General features: G+C 38.8%; 1 protein-coding gene and 1 long non-coding RNA gene across 2 annotated transcripts in view; one reads left to right on the forward strand and one right to left on the reverse strand.

Moving 5' to 3' along the window:
- The first annotated feature begins 1,054 nt into the window (after positions 1–1,054).
- Positions 1,055–19,474, forward strand: part of RETREG1 (reticulophagy regulator 1) — a 71,238-nt gene continuing 52,818 nt past the window's right edge. Inside the window, exons 1-3 of the mRNA XM_074576168.1 lie at positions 1,055–1,367; positions 17,049–17,155; positions 18,956–18,986. Coding sequence (XP_074432269.1) covers positions 1,099–1,367; positions 17,049–17,155; positions 18,956–18,986 — 407 coding nt within the window. The 5' untranslated portion in view covers positions 1,055–1,098. The remainder of the gene's footprint in view (positions 1,368–17,048; positions 17,156–18,955; positions 18,987–19,474) is intronic.
- LOC141739269 (uncharacterized) overlaps positions 3,472–19,474 on the reverse strand; it is a 37,829-nt gene continuing 21,826 nt past the window's right edge. Inside the window, exon 2 of the long non-coding RNA XR_012585652.1 lies at positions 3,472–3,906. This is a non-coding gene — a long non-coding RNA (uncharacterized LOC141739269). The remainder of the gene's footprint in view (positions 3,907–19,474) is intronic.

Genomic DNA, 19,474 nt, shown 5'->3' on the forward strand with positions numbered 1-19,474 from the left:
TTGTTATTTTGCTCTTGTAATAAAAATGATTTAATTTTGTGCAGTTTATACTGTGAGACACATTCTTTGATTCTGATTTTTGGCTGCTCCTGTTCAGCAACAGAGGCTCCAGTGACATTTCTCACCAGGCACCCTCTCCAGAATCCATCTCCCTAATAATCACATTTGCTATGATGCACATCATCACCTTAAAGACCGTGTCAAGCTTCCATCTTGAGCCTGAGGCTGGACAGATACTTAGTCGTACAGATGACAGGACAACACAGGATATATTTTCAAGTAAGTTTCTTGGATACTTAGGAAAGATGCAGATGGAAGCCACCAAACTCCTGTAGTGTCCTTCATGGTCTGAGAAGTTTCCAGCACTGCAACAACAATTTATTTCCATTTTGGGGAGGATTCTGGACATTGTTGCTTGGCTGTGGGATACACAGGAGGAGATGAAGGAGCTTTGGTAGTAACTTCTTCTGGTAGATTTCACAGCATCACCACACCACTTCCCAAACCAAGGCGGTAACTGGTTCCCCAGCGGGCAACCAAAACCCTCAACGCTTTTACCTGGCTACTTCCGCAGCCTGGGTGTGCGCCTACGAGCCCTCCGTTCACCAGAGGGCACCGGCCGCTGGGAGCACCCACCCCTGCTGTAATCCCCACCGCCAGCCGCCCCAGGCCCCCTACCGAGCGGACGGCGGCGGGGAGGAGGCCCGGACACAGTAGCTGCGGAGCGGCGGGGGAGCCACCGCGGCTAAGGGGCCCTAACGGCCAGGCAACAGTCACGCGCAGCCCCAACTGTCATCATCGTCGTCGTCATCATCATCATCATCGTCGTCGTCACCACCAACCGCCACCGCCCCCCCCGCACCTGTCACGCGCACGCGCAACCCCTCGTGACACCTGCCCGGAGGGCGGTTCCCTTCCCACCCCCCGCCCCAGTGTCTGGCGCGCGGCTCGCGGTGACGTCAGCGGCGCCGGTGGGTGGGGGTGGGTGGGGGTGGGGGGTTAACGGCTGCGCTCTGGGCCCCGCCCCGGCCCCGCCCCCCGCCGGCCCGGCCCGGCCCCGCCCGCCCCAGCGGCAGCCTCGGTGGTCGCGACCGAACCATGGCGAGCGCAGAGCCCGCGCAGTCCTGCGGGCCAGAGGCGGGTGGGGAGCGCGGCGGCGAGCGGGAGCGGCCAGGGGACCTGGAGGAGCGGAGCGTGGCGGCGGCTGGGGATGCGGAGCCGGCGGAGGTGTCAGGCGCGGCCGGTGCGGCGGCGGCGCTGCTGGGGGAGACGGGGCTGGCGGTGGGCTGCTGCATCGCGGCGGCGCTGAGCTGGGAGCGGCCCCTACACAGCCTGGGCGGCTTCGCCTGCGCCAACCTGCTCTTCTGGTGAGCGAGCCTGGCCGGGGCAGGGACCGTTCCCCCCGGGAGAGGAGAGCCCCTGCCCGGCGACGGGCGCCTGCTCCCCCACCCCTGCGCTTTGCTCGCCCCCCCGGGAGGAGCGTTTGGCCCGCGCCCCCCTTCCCCAGCCCGTCCCCCGGCCGCCCTTTGAGGGGTGCTGACCCGCTCCCCTCGCTCTCACCTGCGCCATCGCCTCCCCCACCGCCGGGGGCAGGGTATGGCCCTTTGCGTTGTGTGCACCTGCTTCATCGGGATCCTTCACCCGCTGTGTCCGCTCTCTGCAGCCCCCTCCCCATCCTCCCCATGCTTCTCACAGTCGCCCGGTGCCCGGGCTGGGAGCAGACCTGGGCGGCTGAGGCACGCCCCGCCGAGAAGTTGTGTTTCTTGCCGTGGGGATGAGCGGTGGGCCTGCCGTTCTCTGCGGAGTTGTGAAACCCTCGTGAAATTAGGCCTTGAGCCTGTCATTAGCGCTGCGCTGCTGCTGCGGTCCGTTACTTCGGAGTTCGTTTTGGGGGTGCGCGCTTCGCCAGGTTGGTGGCCTAGTTAGTGGAGGCTTTGTGGAGTGGGGACAGCGGGAACGTTACTGCAGTGCACCAGTTCTCTTTTGGTTTTTGACTAAGCTTTTTGTAGTCGGATACAGTTTGGGGGAAAAAAAGGTAGAAACTAAGATAGGGACGTGTTCATTGTTGTGTTTGTAACAACTCTTCTGTTTATTTCTGTAGGAAAAACTTGGCTTTCTGTGTGAAACTTCTTCAGGACTTTCCCCTGATCTTAGGTTTTGGCGATGCCTACATTTTTTGTTTTCTGGTCTACTAAAATGTTGCTGGATGCCTGCCTGTTCATGTAGAGCAATTTATGTGTTAGGGCTCTGTGTAATAATACTGTTGAGATTCTAAGACGGAATTGTGTTTCCTCTCCTGTGGCTAAAACTGCCTCCTTTCCTCTTAAGCAAATGAGTGGCAAACAAGCAAAGAGGTGGATTAATTGCAAACTCCACTTAGTTCTCTATAACCCTAACAGTGGGATGTTTAAACATGAGATCCAAGTCATGGAAAGAGAACTTCTTGAAGCTTTGTGCTGCACAAGAAAATCTCTTTGTATAAATATTTTTGGAATCATTTTATGCTCTTTAGTTGCAGGAGTGGTGCGTGTGATGTCTAATTTAGGTTGACTTTTATTATCCATCCTGGTCTCGGATATCCAGGGTAAATCCTTTCATTGAGGAAGTTACATGGTTTTGCTCTCTTTTTCTGCATACATCAGAGATCATCTGTTCTTTCAGCGATTTGGAAGGGTCATAACGCTTTGTGTTTCTTTGCGACATGTCTCTGTGTCCTACTTTCGACTGGGATAGAGCTAATTTTCCTTGTAGTAGCTGGTATAGTGCTGTGTTTTTGATTTAGGGTGACAGTAATGTTGACAACATTACTGATGTTTTAGTTGTTGCTGAGCAGTGCTTATACTAAGTCAAGGACTTTTCAGGTTCTCGTGCCCTGCCAGTGAGGAGGCTGGGGTGCACAAGAAGCTGGGACACAGCCGGGACAGCTGACCTAAACTGGCCATACCATATGGAATCATGCTCGGCATATAAACTGGGGGGAGTTGGCCAGGGGGCAGCTGCTGCTCAGGTACTGGCTGGGCATCAGTCAGCGGGTGGTGAGCGATTGCGTTGTGCATCATTTGTTTTATATTATTATTCCTTCCTTTTCTGTTTTATTAAACTGTCTTTATCTCAACCCATGAGTTTTACCCTTTTTTCCCCCCAATTCTCTCTCCCATCCCACTGAGGGGGAGTGAGCAAATGTCTGTGTGGCATTTAGCAGTCTGATAATATTTTCAAGGACAGCATCTAACAAAATATATTTTTGCATCTCAAGGAATAGTAGCTGCTGGGCAACCTGTCTGCTATCCTTTTGTCCAGTTTCGATCATAAGCAAGGTATATAGTGCATGCATTATGCAATGCCTATAGAAAAATCTCCTTTGGTAGTCTTAATGGCAACTTGCTATGTGACCAGTGTTTGAACTTATTTTATCAAAATTTATAGTTCACTCTACTTTCTTACTGTCAAGATGAGTCACAATGGCAAAAGTCAGGGCCAGGATAGTTTTTATTTTGATGGTATTGCTCTACCTCAGCAGGAAGCTCGCTATCTTAGTGCCAGGGAGATTTGAGAGGCGGAGACAAACTAGGAAATATGTAGAGGCAGATATGATGGCCAGTGAACTTCTGTGGTGTGAGACTGAAGAAAATCAGGGAAGATCTTGTTAGCAAACCTATGAAATCTGACACTTTGAAAATGAAACAGTCATTTAAATCTAGTTTCACATTTCCCTGCTTTGGTCTTGGCATCATGAGCGTTTGCAGCACAGTGTGTTTGCTGGTTTTCCTTTTCTCCTTTGAGGTCCAACTGGTCAGCCTGGTTTGTGATGACTCAGCCAGTCCCTACTGATTCAGGACTGGGAACGAGAGTCTGCTCCTGTTGCCTCTGAAGTCTCTCCTAAGCGGGCTCTGTGCTGGCTGGAGCCTACGTTGAAGAAACATTTCCCAATTACTGCTTCATCTTTCTTTGTCATGTGCCTGCAAGTATCCCTATTGCCATGCAGAGGTAGCTGGACTCCCAGTGCGTAGGGCCTCTAATCTCAGTATTCCTCAAAGTTGAGAAGTCTGTATTGCTGGGTGGGAGACGTCTCTCACTATGTTGGCAATAGTGTTGGTGGAAGAGGGAGGAAGGGGAGGTGAAGTTTAATTTTACAGTTTTTCAAATGTTGGAAGAGTAGTGATAGTTCCTTCCTCCCATCCCTCTAATTTTGGTGGGACTGTATTTTCCTTCACAGTTAGTTTAATTCTTGTATGTATGCCATTCAAAACACTTAATGTATAAACTGTTGCACTAGGAGCTGCTGAGGGTCAACTATTTCTCTGATGTCCTGTTGCAAAATCCTTTTTTTTTTTTTTTTTAAAAAAAATCTATCTGATTCTAATCTCCCATTAAAAATCTTCTAACTGTGGTACTGTATATAAATGCATCTTCAGTGTTTACTACTGAAATAATTGTCTTGTAAGTACAAGAAATTTACTAATTTAATTTCATTTTGTTTTCCTTCATTTTCTGAATATTTCTAACAAATCATCATGGGCTCCTTAACAAGGCTTAAAGCAACTCGATCTTGACTTTAGGACCTTCTTAGACTGGGCAGTACTGTACTCTACCATTTTTCAGTTTCCTTTGTTTTCTAACATAAAGACTGCACGAAAGTTCAGACCCTACAAAAGCTGATGCAATATGCTTTGCTTTAATATTTTGAATAAATGTATCAAATTGTAATGCAATTTAGATTTTATATATACTGGCATATTTAGTGAACTAACATTTAATAAAATTTTCTCAAAAATGAATGAAATAGGGCTGTCAGTTAAAGTGAAAAAAATAATTCTGGTTATTGAAAAAGCATCCGTTGCTTATCACCTCCATTATTTGTTCAACATGAACAGTTTTAAGCCCTTCGCCCCAAACGACCCCAATTGAAAATCTTTAAAATGAACAAGGGTTAAATATATATTATTTAGCACCTAATGATCTGAAATGTGATACAGAGTCTACTTTTCTGCTGTAGATAGTTTACAAACTGAAGTCAAAATACCACATGAGAAAATAAGATCTTTTTTTCCTATTTTACACACACAGTACTGAAAAAATGAGTGATTTGCCCAAGAGCAGAGAAACTCTGTGCTGGTGCCAGAGGCTTAGTCCAGGTATTCTAAGTGTTAGGCTGCAGGCTGATAACTTTCAGGTTTATGTTTATTCTTAGACAAATATTAACAGTCAATCCTAGATTTTATGTTAGTATCTACCCTAATTATTACTTTATGTGTGTGTATGGGGTAGGGGGTATAGTGGCAGCTTTTCATTTTTGTTCTCCCAATCTGTCATCTTAAATATTTCTCTGAGGTCAGGGGGACAAGTTTATTTTTAGTAATTCTGCGCTGTTAGGTGTCTTTTGTAGTTTGCAGATATTTGTTTCAAAGGTATGTTTTATATTTGCAGATATATGTTTCAGACATAATACGTTAATATCTACAAGGTCGTCCTTAGATGCTTCCGTTGCCTCTGTTCACCAGTTGCCTAAATGACTAATTTCCATAGCGTTTCTTGGGAAGAGAGGCAGTAAGAAAGACTAAGATGTAATAGATCTTTTCTCTGTTTGTCTCCTTGTGCAACAAATTTTTTGCATTACCCCGCTTGCTGTTCTTGTTGCTATCCCAAATCCAATTTTTTATTGGATTATTTTTATATGTTTTTTGATATACAAATGTGTGTGTTACTGCAGGTCTGTTATATGATGTTATTGTACTGGATGAACAAATTAACTGACCAGCTGTGTAAAAGACAAGTATCATTCCTTGATTTAGACAGGTATGCTGGCCAAATCTACTGTTAAAAATAGTGTCTTTTGTCACCATCCACGCTCAGATTTTTTTTGTTTTGTTTGGTCTTGGGCCTAATGAATATTATTTTTTTTTAATGGGAGAATTAATTGATCAAGAGAGGAAACAATATTTCTTATATCTGAACTAACCATGTGCATTGCATCAGGTAAAGGCTGTGGTAGGAAGGGTATTACAGATATGAAATCTAATTGCTATTTAAATGTTAGTTAAAAAAACACATTCAGAGTTTAGAGGTTTGTTGTGTTTTAAGTATCCAGTTTGTTTTTAAGATTTGTTATTGAAGTGTTTATTTTGGTTTGAAGTATCCAATTCACTTTAAGATTTGTTACTAAAGTGTTTCTTACACGAAATCTCTGCTTTGAAATTATAATGCTTACCATGAGGAAAGTACTCAGAGTACTTTTTCTTCATTAATTTATTTTTTTGACCAAAGGAAATAGTACTGGGCTAAGCATTTCTTTCAGGTGTTTGCACACAAACTGTAAGTGGTGTCACTACTACATCTTGATGGATAGCTTGCTTATAAAGCAAGGTTTCTGCATATTTAGAGCAGCGTGCATACAAAGTGTATGCCTGCATCTGGATTTTTATTCTTTGTTGCGAGAAAGAAACTGACCTATTAGACATGCATCAGCCACATTTGTATAGCTGTTCATAACTCTATGTATGTTCGGTATGGCTGTCATTATGTTCCATTTCAAGTGTGTGAGAGAGGGGACTGTAAGTTTCTGCCTGCTATCAAGATTGACTGTGGGTACCACTGGAAGTGCAGTCCTCAGGGAGCTGCTCAGTCAAACAGCACATCTTCGTGAACTTGGCATCCTGAACCTTAGGAAGCCCACTGCTTACAAAATGTTACTTTCTCCTTAGTCTTGTCTGTATTAGGTGGTCGTCTTATTGCTAGGATGTTATTCCTAGAACGCTGGTGTGGTGATGACTAGTGTTTTTCAGTCAGTGTAGCAGTACTGCCTGGGGGTGGTGAGGTTGATGGTTGTTTTCCCTCAGCAGTTTGTGTGGTCCTTTAAGGATGACTCACTTAGTCCTCATACAAGGATCATGTGGCTTTTATCCATGCAAACCACTCCTCATTACCAGCATGCCACCAGATGTCATTAGTAAGAAATTCAGAGACTCTGCATAGATTGAATTGGCTATGTAAATTCAGCTTTTTATTTTACTTAAACAACTCTGGATTTTTTATGAGTCCAGATACTGAAATTGCAAATGGCAATATATGAATATTTTCTTCCCGATTGCTTTAATTCAGCTTTACATAGTAATTCAGCTGTTTCAGAATCCTTTTCTTCCCCTCTCAGACTTAAGTTTTCCCAAAACCACACTCAAATCTGAGAGTATGCTGAGCAAAATGAATACAGAAAGAATTAATTCTACCCAAATTTAAATCCATAACAAGAAAATATTTGGTTCAAAATACTTGCTTTCATTTAGAATATATGTGGAAAAGTCATCAGTGGCCGTGGACAGGAGGGAGGTTACCAAACTAAATTAAGTGAGAACTGGAATAAAAGAAACTTGTTAGATCAAAACATAAAGAAAAATGCATAACAATTAAGTGGTTTGGAGTAAGAGGGGGTATTGACATTTTGAGACCAGTTTGTAGGATGTTGGCCTTCAGATCACTATCTTAAATTTGTCACATCTCCTGAGTCAGGAGAACACATCTATATGTTTCTGTGACAAAATGTTTTTCTTATAGCAGCCAGATGTTATATGTGATTTTAATTTGGGAAATTTCAGTCTTCAGCTATCTTTGTTATATAGGTAATCTTATAGCGCCCTTTTTAGTTGTTTTGGGATTACCTTCTGAAAATTCAAAGTATCAGGATAACATACAAGTAAATAGTTTAATATAGATTGTAATCCTGCCTCAAACTCTTATTAGAGTTTCTATCTCTTATCCTTTAAATAAGGGTAGTAGAATACGTTATGTATTGACATATTTCTTTTGTAATTATAATATGTTCGTTATCAGAAAAGATAAGAAAAAAATTCTGGCATAGGCAGTTCTGAAATTCACTGTGCATCCACATGAATGGGTTTCTTACATGGTTGTTAGTTTGTGTCTTCTAGTCTGATAGTCTTAATTTACTTAATTTGCTGCCTTTTACCAACCTTTTGAAACTTCCTGGTATTGTGATTAGTCCATTATATCCAGCTACAGTACAGTAATTTGCTGTTTGTTCTGCAAGCTTAAAAAAAAATGTTTGTGGTTTGGGTTTGGTTGGTTTTTTTCCCTAGAAGGTGATATTCCAAAATACGCTTTCTCAAGTAAAGCTAAAATTCTGATAACAACGCAAGTTATGATGTAATTTTAGAGTCTACTCGTTTTCACTTAGGCAGTTTTAAACTTATGTTCACTTTTCCAGTGCGAATTATTAAAACTTCTGAAGGCTTTGGAGTTAGAAAAGTGTAACAGAAAGTTAAATTAATTTAATTTAGTTAGCAAAAAATTTAAAGCCATTATCTCAGCAGCTTTTTAGTGACAGTTTGCATTGTTTTGGCTGAGAGATTGGTTTACAGGAATGAAAATAGACATTGTTTTAGAGCCAGACAGCGTTACATAAAAACCTGGACAGTTTACAGCATTTTTCAACCAGTAAGAAGAAAACAGGATCAATCAGGAAAGAAATCAAATGGGATAATTGAGGAACTGAGGGAAAGCGAGCATTACTGAGCAATTTAGGACCAAATCCAGGCTGAGGACTTTGCAGAAGATGGAAATCCCAAACAAAGGAGAATAGACGAATTGCAGCATGGCTTGGGTTTATTCTGTCTTGTTAAAACTTACAAATTCCGTGTCTAAAGCAGTTGTCTTAAGAGAGAAACGACAATTTCTTTATGCATTAACTCAAAATAATGAGACCTTTCAAATAGTAAGTAGAATTTTGAGAACAATGGAAGTTTTAGGGGGATATGCTATGCTCCATGGTAGATGTTACAGGACTAATGAGAGCATTAAAGAAAAGGAGATTTAGGGCAGCATGGTAGAGTTGAATTGTTTAACATCAAACTGCTGCTACTGTATGAGAAAATGGGATTAAGATTTCTTCTGTACTTTGCCAGAGTACAGGTTAATTAAGGTCATCTGGACATGTTTCCGCAAAAATAAAGGAAGCCAGGTTATTTGATGTTATGTGTTTAATTCAAAATAATTTTAACTTCCATGGAAATATCATCCCCTGTTTTCACTGATGTAACAGGTAGCATTTGATGTCATGGTAGACTCACAAGGTATGTCATTTAGGTCACTTTAACTTTCTCCTTCTCAATTTTTTATTTTATACGCCTATCTGAATGCAATAGGTTACAGTAAATCTGATCCACAAGCCACAAGTGTTGAAACATGACTCTAACTACTGCATTCACCAAGACATTTCCTTGCAAACAGTGTGAGATAATTTTGCAATGCCACATTTTATTATTGAGTTACCCTATTTCCCAGAGCACTAATATACTTCCAAATTTACCAGCTTATAAGCAAATTTCTCTTTGTTTGAACGCAAAGTATTTTAAAGATTTTTTTTTTTAATATTTTTGCTTAGAGAATTGTAGTATTTTAATTTTTACTTAGACCTATTTATAAGTTTAAAATGTTGATTCTTTTAGTTGGGTTAGAGAGAATATGCAATTTGAATTCCTATCCTATATATAACTAACTCAAGCTAATAATCATGTAATTCTTTACAATTGTCCAGCAGTCTTTGCCTTTTGCCCTGCAGCCTGACAGAACTACCACTTCTGCAGGTGGCTGTCAAAGTAATAGTAATTTAAGTTTGTGGGAGTCTGTTTCTTATGTCAAGGGATTTATTTATTACTCCAAAATCTTTATTCGTAATAACTTCTAGCAGGTTTCCTAAAGAACAGCTGTCCAGGCTTGATTTGATCTGTGCTTTCTGGCTGAACAAATACGATCCTAATCTTTTGACTAAAACCTGAAAAATAAGCCTCTTGGATAAATGGTTGATGACTGAATTGTCTTTGTCTTAACAAAGAAAGAATTGAAGAAAATGCTGCAAGTTTTAGAATAATAATCATGCCTCTTCTGTTTGGGTTTGGATTTATTTATTTATTTATTTATTTTTATGTACTTAATGATAGAATTTTTAGTCTTATGGGCACTATCCAATGGAAAACTCATTGCTGTTGGCACGTAAGTCACAAATCAACTGCTTTGCAGTTCTTCATTCTATTCTGGTTGAAATATTTTATTAAAAGTCTTAGATATCTAAGTTCTTGGATGGCATTCTTACTTAGAAAAAACTTTAATGGAAAAAAATGCTTCCTCCTAATTTATGCCTTTACAGAGGCTCACACTTTTCTCCACTAAATTAAAATTTATTTTAAATGTTTTTTAATGTACATATTTTAAGAAGCATTCTATTATAGTATTTCACGTGTTTTCAGCTAAACAGATATAGAGCTATTTGAGTTCAAGCTGCCAGGCACGCAAAGTGGTGGTGTGCATAGTTTAAATCTGGATTAACATGCTGTCATTTCTTTGCAAAGTGGAAGATGTGGAGTAAATGTTTTTTGTGTTTTCTTGAAATGATTTTATTCAACAAATCATGCTTTTTGTATTGGTGAGGAGGTTTGTTAGGCAGAATTTATAAAATTTTTGTTCATTCTAAAATTTTTGACAGCACATATATTACACGTCACAAAATACATTTGTGTATTTTACTCTCTGCAACAGGGATTCTGCTGTACCACAGTTTTTGTGTATCTTTCAGACATGCAGACTGACGGTTAAATATGATACGAATTTAATGAGATTCTACCAAGTTCTATTCTATAAATAGATTCTACCAAAAAAGCATGCATAACTTGTTCTGCCGTAAGTGGGTATTTACTCTTTTTGTGCAGGGACGGGGAAAGGATTTTTGCACTGTAATACTTGAATAAGTATCTAAATACTTTGGCTCAGACCAAGATGTACTAAAGGAACAACAGGAAAAATGCTGCATTATTGAATGTTGGATTTCAAATGTGTTGAATGCTTAAGCATTTGGATTTTAATATTTACAGATACTGCATTTTGGTATTTACGGAAGCTTAATATGAAGATCATTTACATTTAAAAGCAATTCACATAGAAGTTGTAAATTTATATGTTTAATAGATGTAAAGAGCAGGTTTTGCAAACCTGCTTTGGGATGTTTTTCCAATTAGAAGAGTCAGTGTTAAATTACCTTTAAAGAAAATATGGTTAAATTTAATGTATATTGTTGCCCCTTGATTCACAAGAGGGCAAACAAAATGATTGAGCCAGTGATCAGTAAGAGAACAAGCTTTCTGATACTGCCTTTGCAGTGTATTTTAGCAGTCTTCTTCGGGAAGTGCATTTCATGCTGTATTTAGAAGAAAATTTAACTTTACTCCCCTTCTGCAAACCTCTTGCTTGAAATAAGTGTCAGAATTTGTTGCAGCCAGACTGGTGCTGATAGCTCCAGCAGTAACCACGAAGAATGGTCTCCGTGTGCTTCCAAGCAGTAAACAGTTACCACCAGGAAACAGTTATGACCACTTTTTTTTTTTTCTTATCTACATGCCATCATTGTAGATATCTGTCTGAAACAGTGTTGGGCAGTTCCCTGTTAAGAGTAGGAGCAGACATACTTTTAAAATTAGTAGATAAAAAAAAAAGAAGCATATCCATTATTGGCAGTTGAGTGGCTTCTGTTCAGTGGTGCATCGTAGCAGTGTCTTACAGAAAGACCTGTTGTATGGGTGAACTATGGCTGGAAGGTGTTGGTGGATTTTGACCTTAGTGTTTAATGAGGCAACAAGTATGTACCAACCTGCGCTATTTAGAACACCACAAAAATACTCTGAAGAGTTTGGGCTCTGTTTTTAAGGTGCAAATGTGTTTGTTGAGCACTGAACTAAAATCCGCAAATCATTCATGCAGACAGTAAATGTGTCAAAATAGGTGATGGTGAAGCAAAGCTCTGTATTCATGTCTGTTATTCACAGCTTTCATGTATTTGTGTGATTATCTCTGGAATTCATCTAAGGATAGATGGTTAAGTGTACCTAATAAGGCTTTCTAGAAATAAATGGTTCTGGCTGCTGGTAATCTAATTTGTTTAATTCTTGATGAAATATTTTCTTACAGGTTGTGTTTGCAAAGTACAAGTCATTCCTAATTCTAGAATGTGGTAAAAAAATATACATTCACGGCTGAAATGAGACTTGTATCATCAAATTGATAGATTTAAGCTTTCAAGCAATTTAGTAGGTCTGTGCCTTCCCTGTATCTCACAAGTACAATTAAAAATAGTTTTTGCCATGCCCTATAAGTGTTCATTATGTTTACAGACCGCAATATTGTATGACAGTGTTTGCATCTGAAATTTCTTAGCTGGCTTGGCTCCTTCTTGATATAACAGATCCAATGAATGACTTGTGCTAGTTAACATATCTTGCCAGTATTGACATACAAGCATCCCATACTATAAAGAGCTGGAGAAAAGATAAGAAGGATGGGGTACCTTAGGGTACTTCTCTCTATTTAGGTGATGTGGTACTAGTTAATATCACCTCCAGGAGCAAGTATAGGAGCTCTCTAACCAGATTAGGCTTAATCATTGGTTTTAATGTGTTGCTCTTCTACTATGTACAGTCTTGCTTTTGCCTTTGGGATTTCAGCTGCATTTCTTGTCCCATCTTTTCTTTCCATCTGACCTTCACAGCTATGGGAAGCTTGTCAAAAGGATGTTCTTTTTTTTTATTTTTAGTCAGAGCACGATTCTTGAACTTAAACATCATATTTTAGCAAAATATGAAAAGTGCCAAAATTCTGAAAAGGTTATGTTTGAATTTAGCAATTTACAAATAAGCGGTAGAGATTAATGGCAATGTGTATTTATTTGTGTGACTAAAAGTAAAGAAGCATGACTTGCTAAGAGAAGTTGCATTATGGGATTTAAGAAAATGATTTTGTACCCTGTAATTGTCCGTAGGTAGGAAGAAATTAAGGTGACTGGAATGCTGAAGATCAGGTAGAGTAGCTGTCAGTGGAGTTTTAGAATGGTGTACTCTCTTTTTTTCGGTAAATCTCACACTTGTATGTAGTATTGTATATATCCATTATTTTAAAATTGCGATAGAGTTATACAGTTGAAGAATTTTGACTTTTAATTCTGAAAGTTGTTGCGTTTTGACTCTTAATTGTGCATTTTAGAGTCATTTCAGTCCAGCTGCAGTACAGCCAGACCAAGAAACAGAAACTCTTATGCCTTAAAGTTCAAAATTCAGCATATTACAGAAAAGGATTTGCCAGCCACTTTTAATAGACTAAAGTAGTCACAGAATGAAAATACTATTCAGATTGGTAGAGGCCTCAGGAGGTCTCTGGTCCAACCTTCAGCTTGGAAAAGATTAGTACTTAACTCGGAACAGATTGCTTAGGGTTTTGTCTTCACAGGTTTCAAGGATGGAAATTCCACAACCTCTGTGGACAACCACTGCTTAATTATCCTCACAGTCAATAGTTGATATCTCCTTTATTTCATTTTATAATCATGGTTTCTCAGTCTCCCACAGCGGAGTTCAGTAGCCCGCTTGGCTCCATCAAGCTTACATTCTTCCTACATAGAAGAATGTAAGTTGGAAGGAAAACAGGAGGTCAGCTAGTTTGACCTGCTCAAATTAGGTCCAGTTAGATCAAGTTGCTCAGCTGCTTACCTAGTCATGTTTTTGGAGATCATACTCCATAGTGGTCTGCCATCTGCTCACTGCCTCCAGTAGCTCCTTCACTTGACTGCTCTATACATCAACCAGAAGACCTCTTTCTCAGGTGATGCCACTCTTGTCATCAGCCCATGGAAGAGGCATTTCTTGCAGCCCCAAAACCAGATGGCTGCATCCTGTCTCTGGAGCTGTGTGAGTGAAGGCCTCTTGTGTGCTGGGGATACCTAATTCAGCCAGTGCTGAGGACCGAGTCCCATGGCATATCATGATCATTTTTGTGCAGTCCCACACTGTCTACAGCGGAGTTTCTTGCCCCCTTGTCATACATTATGTAAAATACATAATTCTATGCATTGTTTTAACCTTATCTCTCAAAATTCTGCAGAATTTTATAGGGAGACAAATCTTGTTCATGTCTCTAGTAACAGCTGTTTCTTCCATGGAATAATTGTTACTTCCACAGCACTTGTAGAAGAAATTCAACAATTGGAACTTCAGCCTGTTTTGTTTACTGCTTAAAAAGAGAGCATAAAAGTTTGCTGAATAGGTATAGCTATTGATTCTTCTACTAAACAGAAATATCTTTGTGCAGTATATGATAATATCATTCTGGAGCCTTTTAGTTGTCAGATACATGCGTGTGTTAGAAGTACTTCAGTAATCTCTGTTCTTTTCCTTAAAAAAGAAGGGGGAAAAGAGCCCTAACTCCTAATAATAAGCAAAAATACCACTGAAACTTTTTGTTAGTCAGGTTGCTACGCATCATGTTGTTAATTTCTATAAGAATTTTGAATCCTGGCACGGTTAGCATAATACGTAGTTTTCAGATCCCAGCATGCTGGACTAACCTTTTGATGAGCTTATGATAGACATTAAAAAAACTACACGGGGACCTTAACAGCTTTTGACCAGTTAAGGTTTCAAGGACGTAGATCTGTCTGACATATGGCTCACAAACAGTTTTTCTAATCCGTATTGCTGGAGCACCTGAGGGCTGACGCACACTGGCTGTGAATGAATTCTTAAGAGGTGGCCTTTCTTGCAAACAGCACAGTCTAAATAAACAGTACTGAAGCAGAGAAGGAGTGTGACAGCTAATAATGTTAGGGCATGGGAAATCCAGTCAGAAGAACCGAAAGCTCTTCAAATAAGTGACAAGCTCTTGTTTGGCTACTACATTAGCTGCTCCAGCTAGACTGCTGTTTTGTTTTTTTTTCCCCCAAAGCTATGGATCAGAAAGACTGCAGTATGGAGAAGGCAGAATGACATGACTTGGAAACATCTTTCAGAGAGGATGCTACCTTCTTAATCCTTGTTTGCTAATCCTTGTCTGCATTAGTGCAATTGTTTTTTAACAGCAGGTGACAGCTGTGATTGCAGTGAAACTAGGAGTGTGGTTCAATTGTGAGCATAAAGTAGGTCAAACATATTCTGTATATTCTTTGAAAGGCAGGCTAAATCTTCTTAGTAAATACCTGATCTTACCTTTAAGAACTAGTAAAATGTGTGCCGTATCTATGCACACGCATTCACATGCACATACACAAATATTGGTGTATTTCTTTAAACCATTGAGGACTGGCCAATGATAACTGCTAAATTGGGGCATAATGTTTGATTCGATAAAGTATTAATGCATAAGCACCATGAAGAACCTGTAAAGTAGGCACATTAGTAAGCCCACATAACTTAAAGGTAGCATTTATTACAAGCTTCTGATGCCTAGAAGTTGTAAGAAAAATTCTTCATTTGATTTTTCTCTAGTGTCGCATCTCCCTCTCTTCTCCATTATCAACAAGTTAAATAAGTAGGTTAAGCAAAGTCTTCAGTGCAGTTAAACTTGATCCTTAAACAGAATCAAGGATGTTTTATGGTGAAGATTATCACCAAGAAAAATAGTGGGACAGCATAATGCAAAGCTGTTAGGAGTTTTGATTTAATGAGCTATGCTTGGGCAGCTTTGAAAGAGCTTACAGTGTGGTCTTTTTTTCTCTAAACATCTCTATTGCTTTTCTTGAGCTGGCTGAAATTATACAGAGGTACTGATTTCATACTGCGTTTTTTGATAGAGTAGTGTTATAATTCAGACTGCACAGATGTAGAAACCCTGCATATTCAGAGAAAAACTTTCAGAGTTAGTTTATCTGTTTGTATTGGAAATCATATCCTGGTCTGCTCAGGGTGATTGGGCATTATGAGTTTGTGTTAAACAGGAAAATCAGTGGCACAGACATTTTCTTTGATACAGTCCTGGGTTTTGAGGATTGCAAGGAATATTGGAGCAGTTTTCCAAAACTGTGGTGTGTCCTGAGCTTGTTACAAACACCTAAAGTTAATTTTCTTTTTAAAAATCCAGGTGTGCTCAAAGGGTGTTGCTTGGTTTCCTCCAGAGGCCGTGCTTGCTACTCCTTTTCACTTCCCTTTCCCCTCTTTCTTGCAGAAAAACTCTGCAGCAGCAACTGGTTAGGTGGCCAACTGCCCTGTTTTCAGATCCCAGAGGTTTCTTGGAAACCTCCCAGTTTTGTATGGATTTGTTTCTGTTGGTATTCTCATTTGATCCACTGCCTTGGACAGTGGCTTCTTACTGGTTTTGGCTATCCTCAGCTTTTTTTTTTTAAAGTTAATTGCTTTTGCTTTTAGCTTGAAAAAGATACTAATGTGCTCATTATCTGTATTCAGATCTCTGTCTTAATGTGCTTGAAACAAGCTATTAAAATACTTCAGCTTTTTTTTTTTTTTCATTTAATTGAATTTTAATTCTTATACGCTTTGGATCCTTTTTTATGAGTTAAGATATTTGTCAGTAAAATGTATAGAAGAGCTAATCTCCAGACACACCTAGATAGCAAAGTCAGCAGTGCATGAGATGATTATAAATAATACACTCTGAGTCTAGGTCTATTTGACTTGACTTGACATGTTCTAAAATTTTTATGTAATGAAAAACAAAATTCACAAAAGCTTATTCAAGACAAGTTTGAATATTATACTGTTGTGGTTTGGACATATACCATGAATGACAGAGTTTTACCTTATCTTTGCATTCGAAAGAATCTTTTGTATAAAAGTCTTGTGTGAACATAGGTCCTATGGGAAATACAAGAAAATGTCTAATGTTTTTGTAAGTGAATAAAAAATAAAATTGTTGTGCCAAGACAATTTATGTTAATAAAACCATAATTAATTTTTAAAAGTAATGTGTCCTATGCAGAAATTAAAATGTTTTGTTTTCTATACTTCCTCTCTGCGTAGATAAAAGTGTGGACAAAAATCTGCTACAAACTCAATGTATGTTCAGCAATTGCATCTTTAAATGAGACTGCCATGCTTGGAGCTGTCAGTGTTTGCTTCCTGTGAAAGGGTTGTGGGGAGAAACTAAATTCAATAACATAATATCAGTCTATTTTTTTCTCTTTATTTTCAGTACTAATAGCAGCTATCAATCTACATATACTTACAATAAGTTTAAAAGTATTCAATGTTTATTTCTTCTTGACATTCTAGGTTTGTTGCACTGACCTCTTGGAGAGTGTATCATCTGACTTCTCTCATAATACTTGGAGTGCTAATTCTTCAGATAATAAAGGATTTGGTATTCTCAAGGATAAAAGGTAAGGCACTATACTGATAGAGATCCTTGCTTAAACACCTGCAATTCAGAGCCTGTTAGTTCACTACTAAATCCACTTCGATATTATGGTTATTCTAAAAGTATTAGCTAATTTCAGAGAGAAATTAATATATCTATGATGATCTATAACCATTTTCAGCGAAGTTTCGCTGTATTTTGTAGAAAAGGCATTAGGAGATTTTAGAATGAGTATAATTGGTATCAGTGAACAATCATTCTTGTTTCATAACTGCTAGGTATGAAAATGCATTTTGTCTAAAATAGATGATTTTCCTAAACGTTTCTACTTCTTCTGACATTCTCCTAATCACAACACTGTTGGAAAATTTCGGAGACCCAATATAAGTTGGTCACTTTGTAAACAGATTGAGAAAGGACCTATCATAGCACAGTTGAAATAAGAAACGAGCAGTATTTTTTTCTACTTCAAATAGTGTTCAGTTTCCAGTGTGTATGAAGTCTTATGTGAATACAAAGAAGTTTGAAAGGGATTTTGAGTTTGTTGGCTTTGGTGGCTGGGGTGGTTTTTGTTTTTTTTTTTTTGTTTGTTTTTTTTTGTTTTTTTTGATTGCTATCCTGTAGTTCATTACCATCTTGAAAATCTTTGGCAAAATGCTTGTCATTAAAAAAAAATAGTATCATCTTCCTGACAATGAAAATTACAGACTAAAGTGTCTTATTTCGTCTGTGTTGAATCCCCATGCAAAATGTTTGAAAAATCACCTGCATATAATGCAAAAGCAGGAAATAGGTGTAGAAGCAGCATGTTGTTCCTGTGTGATGTACTACCACATCATTTTTGACTCCCAAAGCCTTTTGTTCCCTGCTATAGTTAACAGCAGTTATTCACAAGCTTTTTTTGAAGCATGGTTTATTGTCATTGTTTTCTCCAGAGTCTTTATTACCATTCTGTTTCCTGCTTGAGCATTGCAAGCTCAGAGGCCAACTTAAAAAGCTTAGCAGAATTTGAGTTTTAGGATCCTTGTTGTATAAATTGCCACTAATGTTTATACCTCACTAGATGGAAGGCAGTGATTTACCTAAGTTCTCTCTTAGCCGTAATTACTGATAGTTTTGTACTGACCAAATCCAAGATGTACCAATATTGACCAAGCTAAGAGAGTAATACCATCCCGTCTTCATTTGTGTTTCAGTCCCGTTTCTATGTGGTTATTTCACTATTCATGATAGCGAGGAGGCTAGGAAGACCTATGTATACCAGCATACAGAATGATTATTTTACTATTGCTAACTTTTTTTATTTTACTACTGCCTTTGATGGCATTGTACACAGAGTTCAAGAACAATCAGGTTCTTGAAGTAATACTTTAGAAATCTTGTGGTAGTGACTTGGAATCAATGAAGTGTCACTCCAAAAAGCAGAAAAAAATTCTTCCCAGTATACCACTTCTGTGTAGTTACGTCACGCTTCCAGCCAGCCACTAGGTGGCAAGACTATTACAGATTCATAAGGAATGTGGAAAGTGGTTGTCAGTTTGTAGATGCAAAGCATAAGTTATCTTCTCCTTCCATGTGAAAATGTAGCAATATAAAATACTGAGGTTTTTCCATTTATATTTTTAACTGGTATGTTAACTTTACAGAAAACAGTTCAAGAACTGTTACTCTAAATTAATTATACTCCTCCTGTTTTGACTGTTACAAAGACTTCCTTAGTCATTTTGTCCAAAATTTGAACATTCCGTATGAATAAAGAAAAAAAAATATATTGTTTCTGGTTTAGTGCATTGTGTTTCATGTTACATTCCCACAATTGCAGGTGCGCAGCTTTGGAGGACCATCACTGACAAGTAGGTATATTATTTTTAATACATTGGTTATTTAATATCTTTTTTATTATAGCTAGTCTGGAATTAAAAAAAAAAAGTATTTTCCCTCTAATTAAAATAGAATTATTTGTATCTTAGCATCTTTTTAAATTTTAATAACATTTGTTCTTTGGTTTTAATAAGTTTGTAAAAAGTGTGCTTTTTCTGATTTGAGTTTCAATATACGGTAACATATCAAAATACTTTCAGAAATGCTTTTTCTTACACTGGGATTGTCATGTTTTGTGTTTTCTGGGAATTGGTGTTTTCTTTAAAGTTGATTATTAGGGAAAAACACTGTGTTGGTTAAGGAGGTAACTTTCTTTAAGAATGTCATTATACCAGTGCTGTCCAGAAGCAGGTAAGCTTGCTGGGGTTTCCCTTTATCTCTGTAGTAGCCAACACAAGTAATTGATCATTATAATTTCAAATACTAGCTGATATCCGTAGGAGTAGAAATTAATCAGTAA

This window comes from Larus michahellis, chromosome 2, assembly GCF_964199755.1.
Source record: "Larus michahellis chromosome 2, bLarMic1.1, whole genome shotgun sequence".
NCBI lineage: Eukaryota > Metazoa > Chordata > Aves > Charadriiformes > Laridae > Larus > Larus michahellis.